This window comes from Amphibalanus amphitrite, unplaced genomic scaffold (assembly GCF_019059575.1).
Source record: "Amphibalanus amphitrite isolate SeventyFive unplaced genomic scaffold, NRLGWU_Aamphi_draft 000152F_arrow, whole genome shotgun sequence".
Taxonomy (NCBI): domain Eukaryota; kingdom Metazoa; phylum Arthropoda; class Thecostraca; order Balanomorpha; family Balanidae; genus Amphibalanus; species Amphibalanus amphitrite.
Window position 1 is genome coordinate 315,008 of NW_024881647.1, and position 14,066 is coordinate 329,073.

Genomic DNA, 14,066 nt, shown 5'->3' on the forward strand with positions numbered 1-14,066 from the left:
CCTGATGACGTCATCAGATTCCCGTAATGGTTAAGAGATAGGGACCACGCTGGTCCCACCCTGCAAGTAAAAGGAAGAAATTTCTTGAACACCATAAAGCTGCGGGGGTTGCGACCAGGATAAATGGTGGTTTCTGAGCCTGGCCGCAAACTTGGCTATCTCAACTCAAAACTAATGTTAAGGTGGGAGGGTCCCTGATCGCCAGACTTTTTAGCGTGTTTCCATCCTCTCTTCCCACCATCATCATTAGACTACAAGATAGAGATTAATATACATCGCTGTATGTATTTCCGCTTCAAACAACGCTATGTACAATATACAAACAATGGATGCCCTCAGTGTCCGGTCGTGCTCGGTAGAGACGACCGGGTCACATGTCACAGGTCAACACGCGGTCACCAGCGCTGCACCGCCTCTGAGCGCAGCGGCAGCCGGCGGCGGCGAGGAAAGGAGCGCAGGGAGGGGCAGGGGGTGCGGTAGGAGACACCGTCCGAAACCGGTGTGTGTGCACGCGCCCCGGTGATGCGAAAAATTCATTTGTGACCGCAAACCACCATACGCCCCACCACGGCGCATTCATTAACGCTCTGCAAAGGAGATAAAAACCTCAACGTAAAAGCACCAGCCGCCGTGCCCGGCAGCGACAGTGTTCCCCTCTGGAGGGGGGCGGCCGAGACTCTGCCGCCGCTCAGGTTGACCAGACCATCCACGCACTTTGTACTCTGCGAGACGAAAGCTCATAGGCGCTTGGAGCGGCACGTGCCTGTCGCTCCGTGCCTGACGGCCGGGCGCGGGGGGCGACTCGGTCGGCGGTCCCTCCGTCCCAGCGTCTCATCGCCAGCACTAGCGTCCGATAGTAGCGCCCACCACGGCGTGCATAGCACGGAATCTGCACAGTTCATAAAGCCGCGAGTCGGCGCCGGAAAGCGTCCACGAGCACCGCGCACTATCACGTCGTCTCGGCGCCGGCCGTCCGTTCGCCCGAGCGTCACGGCGTAACGTCACGTCACGTCTCAGCCGCCCCGCCGGACGTGGCCAAGGTACATACTGACTAGATGGTTGGACGAGGCGCCGGCGTACGACGATCAGCCGACCCCGAGCCGTCTGTAAACTCCGAGACGCACTAGACGCTCCCGAGCTTCGAACGTCAGAGCCTCGGGGCGTCTTGTGTCCATTCCGGATCGGCCTCCGGAGTTGCGGTCGCGCCCCAGCCGTCTCGGAGCCGCCGCCCGGGGTCCACTCGGAGCAGGCGCCGGCTAGTTGCTCGCCTCTGTCCCGTTGCTCTCATCGTGGAAGCCGGCCGGTTCGACCTCGTCGCCGTCGCCCAGCGGCGCGTCCATTAGCGCGTCCACCTCGCCACTCTCCAGGTGCTTCTTCTGGTGTAGAACCATGTTGTTGCGCCACCTAGCGGAGCGATCAGAATGTTAGCTTCCGACGCCCGACATAGGTGACGCTCAATGTTTCAGTCGCTTCAATAGCACAGAAAAGGACGAGAAGTTAGGGCACAACAAAAATAAAAGACGCCTGGAAGCTAGGATTAACAAAGAAAGGTACAGCCAACCAGCAGCAACCAGACATCTAGTGATTCATGCTCGGTTACGAAAAGAGACACCGATCATTTCATCACGTCAAGAGCCGTGGACGCGGACGGTGATTTTAACTACACGTACAAATATTTCCGCTTGAACCCTTTCCCCATCCTACTCCGTCCATTCCTGTCCTCTCTTGATCTTCTTTTCCATCCTCCCCTCCCCGCCGCCACAAACCTGAAGAGCCGCCCGCAGAACGCGCAGTGGTAGGGCTTCTCGTCCCGGTGGATCCGCATGTGGGCCAGCAGATTGGAGTTGCGCGCGAACGCTGTGCCGCACACTTGGCAGGCGAAAGGCTTCTCTCCGGTGTGTGTGCGCATGTGCTCCACCAGCTGGATCCGGTCGAAAAAGTCCTTATCGCACTGTGTGCACTTGTACTCCTGCAAGGTGGTACGGGGGGGGGGGGAAGGAGGTTTGGTAGTTAGTGAGATGAGCGAGGGTAACGGGGAGAGATGACGGAATAATTATCTTGATGTAATTACGTTAAGGCACTTAGACTGAATTGGTCAATAACACCACAAGATGTCAAAAGACAGAAAGAAAGCAACAGATTATGGCTGTTATGCAACTCTTTCTTTACCAGCCCCTTATCAATAGCCCTCCTCCAATAAGGCAGTGTTGACCCTTCCCAAACGACAGTGTGCCTCCAAACCTCCCCCGAATCTTCCCGACCTTACCTTCTCTCCAGTATGTTGAGCGATATGCCTCTGCAGAGATCGCTTTGTGGACAGCACGCGCGAACAGAACGTACACGTCAGCTCTCCCGAGTGCTGCATCAAATGATTCGCCAGCATGTTCTTCACAGGGAACATTTCCCCGCACTGACCGCACGCGTACGGCTGCTTGCCGTCGTGGATCTTCCTATGCGCCAGTAGTTTGTACTTGGCCACAAACTCCTCGCCACAGTCGGGACACTTGTGGTACGGGGAGGAGGTGGTCAGTAGCGCGTCCTTTTTGTGCCGTTTGCTCGGACTGGCGTTGGTCGAGTCGAGCACCAGATGTCGCCGTTTGGCCGAGGTGCCGGCTGCGACGGCCGTCTCCTCAGGCTTGGCGTCATCGGCGGCAATCTGGTACTCGATCACCTGACCACCTGGGGGGGGGGGGGAGGGGTGTGTCAGAGGGGTCACGGAGATGGGGTACTGTTGATACCCTGGTAGATCGGAGGGAAGAATGGGGCTCAGCTTTCTCAGCAGGTTGTGTCACTAAGGACGGCAGAAGGGGAAATAAAGTATCTTTCATGGTAATTCAAATAACTTTTTGAAATAAGTAGAGCACGCTTGTCAAATCGCCTATCAAAAAGCACACAAACTGCAAGCACCTGTAACCTACAACGCACCCTCTGTGAAGTACATGGGCATCTCCTCGACGATGATGGTCTGCTGATCGGGGTTCTGCTGGTTGACGTTGACCTCGGCGCCGATCGGCACCTCCACCTCCATCCACAGGCCGTCGTCCGTCTGTGAGCAGAGTGCACGGCATGGTTGAACCGGGGTGAGTAACAATCACCGCCACAGAAAATACCGTAAATGCACAGGGCAGAATACGTCTCACACTTAATAACTAAACCCGTTCTAAACATGTAAGCATCTTTGGCAAACAGAAGTAAAGTTCCATATAAAAGTTTCCATAGCACTTCTAAAGAATAATAATCAAACAATACCAGCTGCATAGCTGCAATACAGCAGAGCTAATCGCATCACTCTCCTCTTACCAAGGTTAAGCTCGTCCACAGCCTATACTAGCCCTGCCCTCTCCGCCCCCATTTCTCCCCCACTCCGTACGCACCTGCTGCAGCTCCCTGCGCGTGGCCTGCTGCACGACCGGCTCCGACTTCACCTTGACCTCATCAGGATCGGCGTACTTGAGGATGATGATCTGCTGACCGCCACTGGTGATGGTGCTGCCACCGCCGCCACCACCGCTGCCACCGCCGCCGCCGCCATTGGCCGTCACGTTCGAGACGTACTTCTGAATGGTCTCCTCGACGCTCTCGCCCGGAGCGTTTGTAACTTTGACCACCTGAGGGAGAGTGGGGAGGGTTAATAGATTGGGTGGGGACTGGGCCGAAAAAAAAACTTTAGAAACTGGCAGGTAAAATGGGACGGGGGTCGACACGGTGTGTTGGTTGGGTGGGGCAGTAAGAAGGTAACAGCGAATGACTTTCATACCTCATACATATTTAGACAAAAAAGTATAATTCCGAATTGTAGGGATGCAATGTAACAAAATCAGAGTTCGATGAAAAATATCAGTTATGATATCCGAGTTTGCGAACTCTAAAAGTAGATTCTCAAGTGAACACTTTTAGGACTGAGCTGTTCGCGAGTAGCGAGCAACCTTTTCTTAACCCGCACCGTGCAGGTGGCCTGCGTTTTCCGTGTTGTGTTGGGGGAAGGGGCGTTTTCACGCCCCCCCCCCCCCCCTCCCGTCCGACTGGGCTCCTGGGCCACGTAGCGACAATCACGGTTACAATTACACGGTAAGCGGCAATCGAAAGAGCGTCAAAAATAATGACGGGAACACTTCGGTCATTTTTAGATCAGGTCAAAGGTCAGTTCACCAGAGGTCATCAAAGGTCAAATTTAGTCAGTTTCGACAATTTTGGAACTGCCAACGGTTAACTCGGGAACCAATAGAGGCACTACAGCGCCGCGGAAAATCGCATTCGATAGCCCTTTTACAGACCTTTCTGAGCGTTGTCCTTAGATTTGACCTCAGGCAAACGGTTTGGCCTCCAGAAGGCAAAAACACTAAAAATAGCCGTTTTCACGAGAAACATTTTTTTTCGGTAATAACTTTTGGACTTAAGAGAGCCACGGCATTACTTTTGCCAGCATCGTGTTCCTCTCGTCGGGACGCGTCGAATGAACTACACGTTGACCTTGAAAGGTCATTTTGAAAATTTGACCTCAGGTCAAAGTCATGACCTGACTGGAAAGGTCATGCTGCATATCAGTCGATCCGTATCGTCGAGCTGAGCACATCCGACGTGTTTTCACCGCTCTAGCAAGTCTCTAAAAATTTATACCCAAAAAACTGTTAGTGACCGTTCATGTCCTGAGATGACCTCAGGGGCACACAGAGGGGTCACAGGGGCATTTTTTTTGGGGGGGGGGATTCAGTGTGACATGTTCACCTATGAACCGATGTTTGAGAGGGTTTCAATTTTCATCCATTGACGTGTAATGGAGAGTTCGCAAAATTGACTTGAACTTAGGTCATAGATATAAAACTATCCTTTGTTTGTTGGTTCCTTTGTTGTGAGTTAGGGGCGCGCCGACTGCGAGGTTATTTTGCGCCCAACCTAAAACTATCCGAGATATACATTCTATACATACTGGTACTCTTATCAATCGCTGAAAGTTTCAAAAAGATCGTTCAGTGGGTGTAGCTATAGCGAGCCTTGGAAATTTTTCTGATGTAAGGTCACTTGACGTGACCTGGTGACCTGTCCTCGAACGACCCGGGTCTGAAATTTTCACAACATGTGTGGGAAACGTTTTTGAGATATTCGTGAAAAAACCTGAAGGGGGGGGGGGCGTAAAAACGCCCCCTACCCCAGCATGGCGCGGGTTAACCCGGCAGTTGCTAGGGTATTTCGCCGCCCACCGTTTGCTGGGGGGGGGGGGGGGCGTTAAACGCCCCCAGCAAACGAAAGAACGCGACGAGACGCTTCAGATGAGTACTTAAAAGTTGAATTTTGAGGTCACAGGTCGGGTCAAGGTCAGGTCAAACACCTGAAATCGGGCTTTCAGTAGCATGGACTTCAGGACTTCGCAATGGGCGCCTCTCGTCATAAACTCTGTCAAAACGGTGCGCAATCCATCATATAAGGCCTACAAGAGTGTCAGCTCCATGTAGGGGTCAGTCAAGCATAGGTCAGGGTCAAGGTCAGGTCAATCCGGTAGGCACATATCCTCGAAAATCAAAACTGATATTCGCAGCCTGTGACACATGTTTTATGGGTAATTTGGGGCGTAGAACACGATGGTGACATTCATTTTATCATATGTGTACGTGTTTGGCTAAAAAAGTTCAATTTAAGAAATGCATGTATCATAGTCGTGAAGTAGTCACGAGAAATTGCCAAGATTCAGTTCAAGATTTTGGAAAATGCGGAACGATAATCAATAATCGAAGATAGCCATTTGATTGTTCATGGTATTGGGAGTCTAATGGCGTTTACAGCATGTCTGTATGTCTATTTTGTGATTTTATATGATTTTTTGAACATATGCCGTTTTTGGTTCTAAAACCTCGATATCTCAAAAATCTTCCGACCGATTTTTTTGAAACTTTGTCACAATAAACTTCAATCAATTCCCTACAGGTACCCAAAATTTGGCGCGCCTGCGGCGCGCCGTTTCGTTTTTATGCTATGGCCCAGCGAAAAAAGTGGGGGCGTTTAACGCCCCCCCCCCCCCCAGCAACTCGCGGGTTAAGGAAAAACTCGGCAAACAAATATCTAGAAAAAAAACTACGAGTTTCATCCTCCATGTGCCGTCAACCACGGACCGAGTTACGCGGCCTTATTGGGCTGTCACGCACTGTGGTTTTCAACTGCCGCCCGCGACAATAGCCGAGTTCAGTCATACTGTCTTAAAGGGACCCTCCCACCTTAACACGCGCAGTGGAAGGGGGGGCGGATTTCGCCCACCCCTCCTGTTTTTCGCCAATAACTCGCGCCGCAAGTACAATGTCAATGTGAAATTTCGGCTACCTGTCCAGAATTGAATAGCGGATCTTCTCGTGCAAAAAGTAAGAAAATCGGTTCACAACTTTTCTAGTAATAGCGGTGTAAAGTCAAACATCGTGCCGCCGCGGCGGCGCGGCGGCCGGCGCTAGCCGTTACGCGCCGCCTGAATTGTAGACTGTGCCGGGGCGGGACGGTTCCGTCTTTACATCGCGCTCCTTACCGCTGATTATTTTAGATTCGCGTCAAATTCGGTGAGAAGACTGAGAATTGTACAGGCAATCATATGGTCAAAGAATTTTGAAAATCGGCCGGTAACAACTTGAGTTATGAGTGTGTAAACACAAAATTGTGATTGCCGCGTTTCCCGCGTCGGCCGATGCCGCTTCAACCGGCGACATCTTACCCTTAGCAGGCTTCTAACTGCCATATTTATTGTTGGATTGTCTAGAAATTCACCATACATACTCACAAATGTTTGCTCTTTCGTATAGTGAAAGTTTTAAAAAAATCGGCCGGTAACTTTTTGAGTTATCGGCGTGTAAACGCAAAAAAGTCGCTAATATGGCAGATTTGACCACATTTGACCTCATTTGACCTTGAAGATATTGACCTAGGGTCACGAAATTCACACACAATAGAGTTCCCCATGGCCCCCACCTACCCTCCAAATTTCGTCGTTCTAGCTCCAGTGGGAGCTGAGATCTTAGGGGGGGGGGCGACATCCGCCCCCCCCCTTCCACTGGGCGTAGTACTCGCAACCCTTCCACTGCGCGTGTTAACATTAGATTTGAGTTAAGATAGCCAAAATGGGGTCCCTGGCTCACAATTACCGGTTTCGGCACTCACAACATCGAGAAATGCCTTAAATCGGAAATATTGAATTTCAAAATTGCAGCGTTTTGATTCAGAGGGGCTAATGCTAAGGAATACCCCTCTGAATGTGTGACGTCAGCGCAGATATCTAACGATTTTTAAATGTTTGACTAAAACGTTTTGTAGCACGCGGTCGTATATGCTATTTGCGCGCAACATCTGCCGCAAACGCCGCACTTCTAAAATAAAGTCGCTAGAAACAGCGGATATCCCAAAAAAGTAAACAAAAGTAAAAGTCTAATATCTTGAAAACCGGTGAATATTTTTCGGTGAAATTTGGTAGATATTCGTTTTCGCTCTTTCTGAACCGAGCGACATCACTTTCATGCCAATTCATAAACTTTTTTGAAGGTGGGAGGGTCCCTTTAAACGTGCTCAGTAGAAAGGCCGGAACTACCAGCTCCGTCAGGGCACTGTTCACTGAACAAGTACGACGTACTCGTAAGACCCTTAAGAAATCGGTACGAAAACTACGGCAAGTGGGAAAACTGCAAATAGCATAGTACCTAATCAAATCAGGGAAGGGAAATTTTTGCATACATTTCGTCCCTTGAGCTTGGAATGACTGGCGGAGCAGGCACTGAGTTTTCCGCCGGTGGCTTGGCTTCCCCGTCGCGGTCGGACGCTGGCATCACGCCAAATGCGGACGTTGCCCCGGGCAGGGGAGGGCTCAGAGAAAGTAAATAGTAAGCCGGACCAATACCCAACCACTGCTCGGCATCTGCCACATAAATTTGGGAGCAAGAGAACGAAACATGTCGATGAAAAGAAAGCACCGTTGCCTGCTATTGCGATAGGAAATAGATCACTGTCGCATCGAAAGAAAAGAATGAGACACTCACGGCAGAAAGTTCAATGGTGGAAATGAAACGATTAGAAACGAAATCCACGAGACGATACACACTTCGTAACGGAACAATATACAGAAGACGATTATGCCAATCATTCCTCATGCCATCACTTCACCAGATATCGCTCCCGCCGTCTGCACTGACACTATCGTCCACCCCGTCCGGCCCGGCACGTACCCTGAAGTTGGCGTTCTGCAGCACGGGCTTGCTGACGCCGCTGGCACCGGCCGTGTCCAGCGCAGAGCTCGACACGGCTGTGGACGGGGCCAGGGAGACCACGGCGCCGTCCAGCGGGACGTCCGGCTCGCCCGAGACACTGAGCTCGGTGGTCTCCTGCACCAGGTCGGCGGCCAGCGGCACGTCATCGGCCGCGCCCACCGCCACCGACGACGACGCACTGCCCACCAGGGTGATCTTCATGGCGGCCCACAGCCGGGGAGGCTACCACTGCTGCTGCTGCTGCTGCTGCTGCTGCTGCTGCTGCTGGAATGGGGGGGGGATGTAAGGAAGGATACTTTTGGGAGTTAGGACAGTTATTATCCTAGCATCTCAGAAAACAGCAGCATTGTTTCTCTAGTCAGCAATAACAGTTTTGAAAGCATGGGTGCTTGAATGTTATATAATTTAGAATAAACTGAAGCTTCAGGGTAGGTAATTCTGACTTTTGCAGATATTGTTGGGTACCTACTTCTCAGTGACTAGCAAAATCCAATCTAACAATATTGTGTCAGGTAGGTACAGGACCCAAAATTACTTAACAAGTAATAAAAGTATGTTAATTGTTTACAACAATTATGCAGTTTGACTTGGCAATTAAAAAAAAACTATATTATATAGGTATTTTCTTTATACACAGCACATTTGTAATAGAGCCTGAATATAAGTTGACTTGAATGTATCAATAGCACAAAAGTCTTATCTTGCCTTTATCTTGACTTAACTTAGATCTTATCTTCATCAGGCAGCCTTATGACATTTGATCAAACTGGGTGGCTGGTGGATTGCTACTGGTAACTTTTGATAACAATGATTACATTTGGAATATGGGCTTATTCAGTAGGTAGGTAATGATGCTTGGACATCCAGATTCATAACAACTGATACAAAGCATTGACCACCCTCTGAGACTACTGTTTACTGCAGTGCCTGTACAACTGAGTAACACTGAATGAGTAACCAAACAGGGAAAACTGCTTGGTTACTTTATCAGTGAAAATAATAGGCTGCACTGCCAGGAAACTGAAAAGCCCACTCTGCAATAAAGTATGATGTAATCCATGCCCATTCATTGAATATTTGATATTATCAATATGTGAATGAAATTGATAGGTAAGCCAGATTTTCTCAAAATTTATGACCTTATCAATAATTGTTCTGTTCTGCAAACAAACAAAAAAAAAAACAGAATCAATCCCTTACATACAGCAAGTGCTACAACAAGTAAAATTGATGAATGAATAATGATGAACCTAGATAAAAAAGCACACATGCTTGCACAATGCACACCAACCTGCTTTCAAATACTTATTCATTTTTCTCATCTTCATGAATGACCATTACAACTTATAATTATAACAATGGCACGAAAATTAACTATTAAAGATAGAAAACCAAAACATCTTCAATTAGCAATAGCGTGAGAAACAGCACAATATGCGGGTGGGATTGACCACCCGATGAGGATTCGTGTGATTTCATGGAATACACTCTGACTAAATATAGCTTAACAGCCTGCACCAAGTACAAGATTGTCAATATGTTCATTTTACACCCTGTTTATCTCACAAAATGGCAGCACCTCCTGGGGCATGACTGACCAGAGGAGCAGAGCTGGAGCCTTTGTCTTGTTGCAGTATGCATTGGCAGCAAATGGACAAATTACATGGCCTACATTGACCAAATATATTCATGACGCCCGTCCCATTTCAAAACATGTGCCCGTGGTGCGTTTTAGCCAGCGGACGACGGCGAACCGCAGTCAGACTACTACTGGTTCAGCTGTTGCCATTTTCAGCTGATGGGATGGGGGAGTGGTCGGTGGCGAATAACTAGAAAACCCGCTTCACTGCAGGCACACATGATAGATAAACGTAATCACAAGGACTTACTTTATCAAAACAGCCCACCGACGAAGAAATATCGTATCTTCAGGCCTCCTACGCATCAAATATGTCCGACGACGTACCGACAGAGCAAATAGTGATGACAGTTTGCACTGCATAAGAGTACAAACATGAGGATTCGCAAAAGTACTTGAGCTAGTCTGTCATGTTTATATCAGGTTTCCTACTCGAAGCTGCTAGTGAACCCATAATTTTTCAATTGCATAATATTTTGCTGCTTTTTGTTTCAAAAACTATTTAAATAAAACCATAACAAATAATAGAGATGGTGGTTATTTTACCCCAAGTACCTTCAAAGTACTGGCAACTTAGAGATGCAGAATTTGTGAATGAAAGGAATGAGAGGAGCACCTTCTTCATTTTTAATTTAATTCCAGCTGACACTTGATCGTATGAGTATAAATTGCGAGCAAAGAGTACATTTAAAATAAAACTCAAATAAGAATGATGGGTTTTTCATATCCGATCAGCCTCTTGTGATGATGGTGGTTGTAATCGAGGCACTCAGGCGAATCCAGCGCCCTCTCAACGCTCTCAACCTGCCTGGCTTGAAATAGAACGTGTATAGATGTCAGGCCAGTAGTCGATATGAGCGTGTTTTCGGGACTTGAGGACAGAAGTAGGTAGGTAATGGCAAAAGAAGCCAAGGTACGTATTTTCTGGCCACACCCAATTACCTTGAAAACTCAGAAAGTTTTAAAACGCAAACAAAGTAATCGAATTGAGCTAGGCTTTTCAGAGATAGTTTTCAGTTTAAGTAAAAATCATTGTTCTAACTTCTATCAGATCAACGTTGAGGTCAGTGGAGGTCACCAACGGCAAATTTTCCCGAAACCTTTTCCTCATTTAGATTTTTACAAATCTGTGTGCCTGTCACCCTTAATTCTCGCCGGCACAGGCCATTTTGCGTCCTTCGACGGCGTAAATGGGGGGGGGGTACGCCCCCATTGGGGTTGGTAGGTACGGGATGGTGCGACTCCCCCCCCCCCCTTGCGTTTGGCCCCTGATCGAGTAAGAGCTTCGCGAAAAAAACGAGCGTGTTGCTCGTGACGAGGGGAAGCAGATGATACCTGATTTTAAAGGGACCCTCCCACCTTCAAAAAAGTTAATGAATTGGCATAAAAGTGATGTAGCGTGAATCACAAAGAGCGAAAATGAACATCTACCAAATTTTACCGGAAAATATTCACCCGTTTTCGAGATATAAGACTTTTATTTTTGTTTACTTTTTGGGAAATCCGCTGTTTCTATGACGTCACATAAAGGTTTTCTTTACGTCGGCATTTGGAAGCAATAGTTCGGTATCAAAGTGCGACAAATATTGCGCGAATGATGCGTTTATCTTATCAAGGTCAATATATGATGGCCAATAAAGGATTCCAGGACAATTCTTATGGCATTTCTTCGTATCGCAATTCTTCGTCTGCAAATCTTCGTCAGGGCATTTATTCGTACCTATCGCATTACTTTGTCTCGCACCAGGGTATATGAAAATCGGCTCGCATTTCTTCTTCAACGCAAATATATGCAAGAGTAAGCATTGAGGGACAAATAAATGCACCGACGAAGATTTGTAGACGAAGAAATGCGGACGAAAAATTGTGCTACGAAGAAATGTCATGCGAGGATTCGTTCGGGTACCATAACATTTATGTGATTTCAAAGTCAAGGTTCACAGCTGATCTGCTAAATCAAGCCAAGAATCCAAACTATCAAAAAACTATAAATATTTGTTTGTCTGTCACAGAGGTCTCAAGCAATATAAGGTTGACATATGTTGAATCAAAAATCTACTGCCACAACTCACATCTCCTGCCTTAGTTTATCATTGTTGTTTTAACTTGCTTTCAAGAGAAACAGAAGCCAGTATCTGATATCACTTCAGATGATTGTTTCAAGATCTGAGTTCAAATGGAAATAAAAGCAAGATCAAGATGAAACAGGGATTATTGCTGTTAAAGTAGTTTGGCCATGATACAACAAGCACATAAATCATTAGCCAAATCAAATACTGGTTGGTTTGTCAAGATGTTTGTTGTCTGTCGTCTGTCGAGCTGCTATGAACACTGAACGCTCTCACTCTTACTTTAAAGAGAGTAGTTTAAGTTGAATGGTAGTGAGCTGTAATTAGACAAAGCAGCTATTCAGTGCTCACATCAAGCCAGGCTAGGAAATGGCATCAACTGTGGTGGGAGGAAGCAGGTTCGGCAGCCCTATGTTGTAAACTTCTGTTATGTCTTGTGTTTGATCAACTCATGTTTTCTGCTCTGTTTTGTGCAGTGATAGTAGCAGGTAACTGCATGCTTGTCAAATTATGTGAATAAACGAATTCATAACATTGCATTTTTCTCTCCATGCAAGGAACAAGTAAGATGTTGTAGAAAATGTAATAGAGGGCTGCATTGCTGATTTTGCACTTTATCAGAGCTTTATTTAGAATTGCTTTCCTGAAAGCTACACACAGGCCACAGTGCTGAAATTCACAATGTCATAGCTTTTGGCAGAAAAAAGAAAAGACTTACCTAGGTAAAATTGGCTGAAAGTATGGCAGAGCAGGTCTTGATGCGTATGCCCATCCGTGTGCTTGCCGAAGCCGAACTGACTGCAACACATTTAACTCTGACCCACCATGGTGGCTGGCATATCCTGAACTTTCACCACTCTAAACAAGACAACTTTCAGCCCTCAGCATTGTATTAAAACACTGCACAAAACACTCAAAATTTGTTTCAGTGCCATCCACGGACAACATCAGTCGCCATTCACCAGGCCAGTAAAAACAGAATAGATAATAGCTTCAAACCCATGTAGTCAGAGTTACTAGGTCTGCACCTCAAAACAAAATCCAGGTGACATTCACCACGCCAGTAAAAAACAGGTACTTAGGTAACGTAACAGCTTCAAATCTGGTAACATGTTGGTCGGACTTTACACTACCATATTTACATGGAATAATATGATACCAAACAATAGTGCAACCATTCTGGACAACAAAATTGTATGATAAAATTAATTTAGAATACTCTGGCAGCATGATTTACGAGCACAGGCAGGTGTTACCTACCAGCCTTCTCAATGCTCGTAAAACCAACATTGTAGTTTTGATTTTACCTTACATGATAACACACTTGGCTGCAATGGCACATTTAATTTAATACTGTGAAAAGTCCAGTTATAACCACTTCACAAGCACAATTGCACCTCATGCCGACATCCTTTTCCAAAGACAGTCAGCAGCGTCTTTCGTCAAAACTGGAAGATCAATCCCCTTTCAACTGTTAACATCAAAAATATTTCTTCATGGTGTGATCTCCTATGGAAACCTTGCGGGAAAAGAATTAATGTCAATTGTCAGCTCTTCAAATTTCTTTGGACTTTAACTTGCAGTACCATATCCAGTTTGCTTTGATATTTTGTTTTTTATTCCATGTTGAAGTTGAACACCAAGCTCCAGATATAGCAGGCAGCTTGATCATCTTCGGCCTTGGTATAATATCAGTCCAAGTTCCAGTGGTGGGTATCTTCTAATATTCAAATTAAAATGAAAAGCAATAGGCTTTCTCATCGCCGAGACGACGGATTTCACGTTGATAAGAAAGGGAGCTCAAGGTCAGCAAAACTCGGGTTCAAGGAATGGCGGGCGTTGAAATGACTGCTGACGTCATCAAAAAACCGCTAATGGTTAAGAGATAGGGACTAAGCTGGTCCCACCCTGCAAGTAAAGGGAAGAAATTTCTTGAACACCATAAAGCTGCGGGGGTTGCGACCAGGATAAATGGTGGTTTCTGAGCCTGGCCGCAAACTTGGCTATCTCAACTCAAAACTAATGTTAAGGTGGGATGGTCCTTAAACATCAGTAGGCATTTATTTCCTTTCAATGTAGCCGTTGCATTCTTTCTCCGGTCACCGCTCTTTCCAAGGTTACACATGGAAG

The 14,066-nt window shown here is 47.0% G+C and overlaps 1 protein-coding gene across 13 annotated transcripts; it reads right to left on the reverse strand.

Annotated features, from left to right (window-relative positions):
• Positions 1-265: 265 nt before the first annotated feature.
• Positions 266-11,137, reverse strand: LOC122382981 (histone-lysine N-methyltransferase PRDM9-like). Of its 13 annotated transcripts, none has more exons than XM_043369006.1 (7): positions 10,118-11,137; positions 8,187-8,492; positions 3,375-3,608; positions 2,926-3,046; positions 2,267-2,679; positions 1,767-1,969; positions 266-1,404 (listed from the first exon to the last, which is right to left on the reverse strand). In XM_043369006.1, the coding sequence occupies exons 2-7, from the start codon at positions 8,427-8,429 to the stop codon at positions 1,257-1,259; spliced, it is 1,362 nt and encodes a 453-aa protein (XP_043224941.1). In that variant the 5' UTR covers positions 8,430-8,492; positions 10,118-11,137; the 3' UTR covers positions 266-1,256. The 13 variants fall into 13 exon arrangements, with proteins under 13 accessions (XP_043224941.1, XP_043224943.1, XP_043224931.1 ...); XM_043369008.1 differs by having other exon boundaries at positions 8,187-8,474; positions 10,118-10,233; XM_043368996.1 differs by having other exon boundaries at positions 8,187-8,477; positions 10,118-10,231.
• Positions 11,138-14,066: the final 2,929 nt, after the last annotated feature.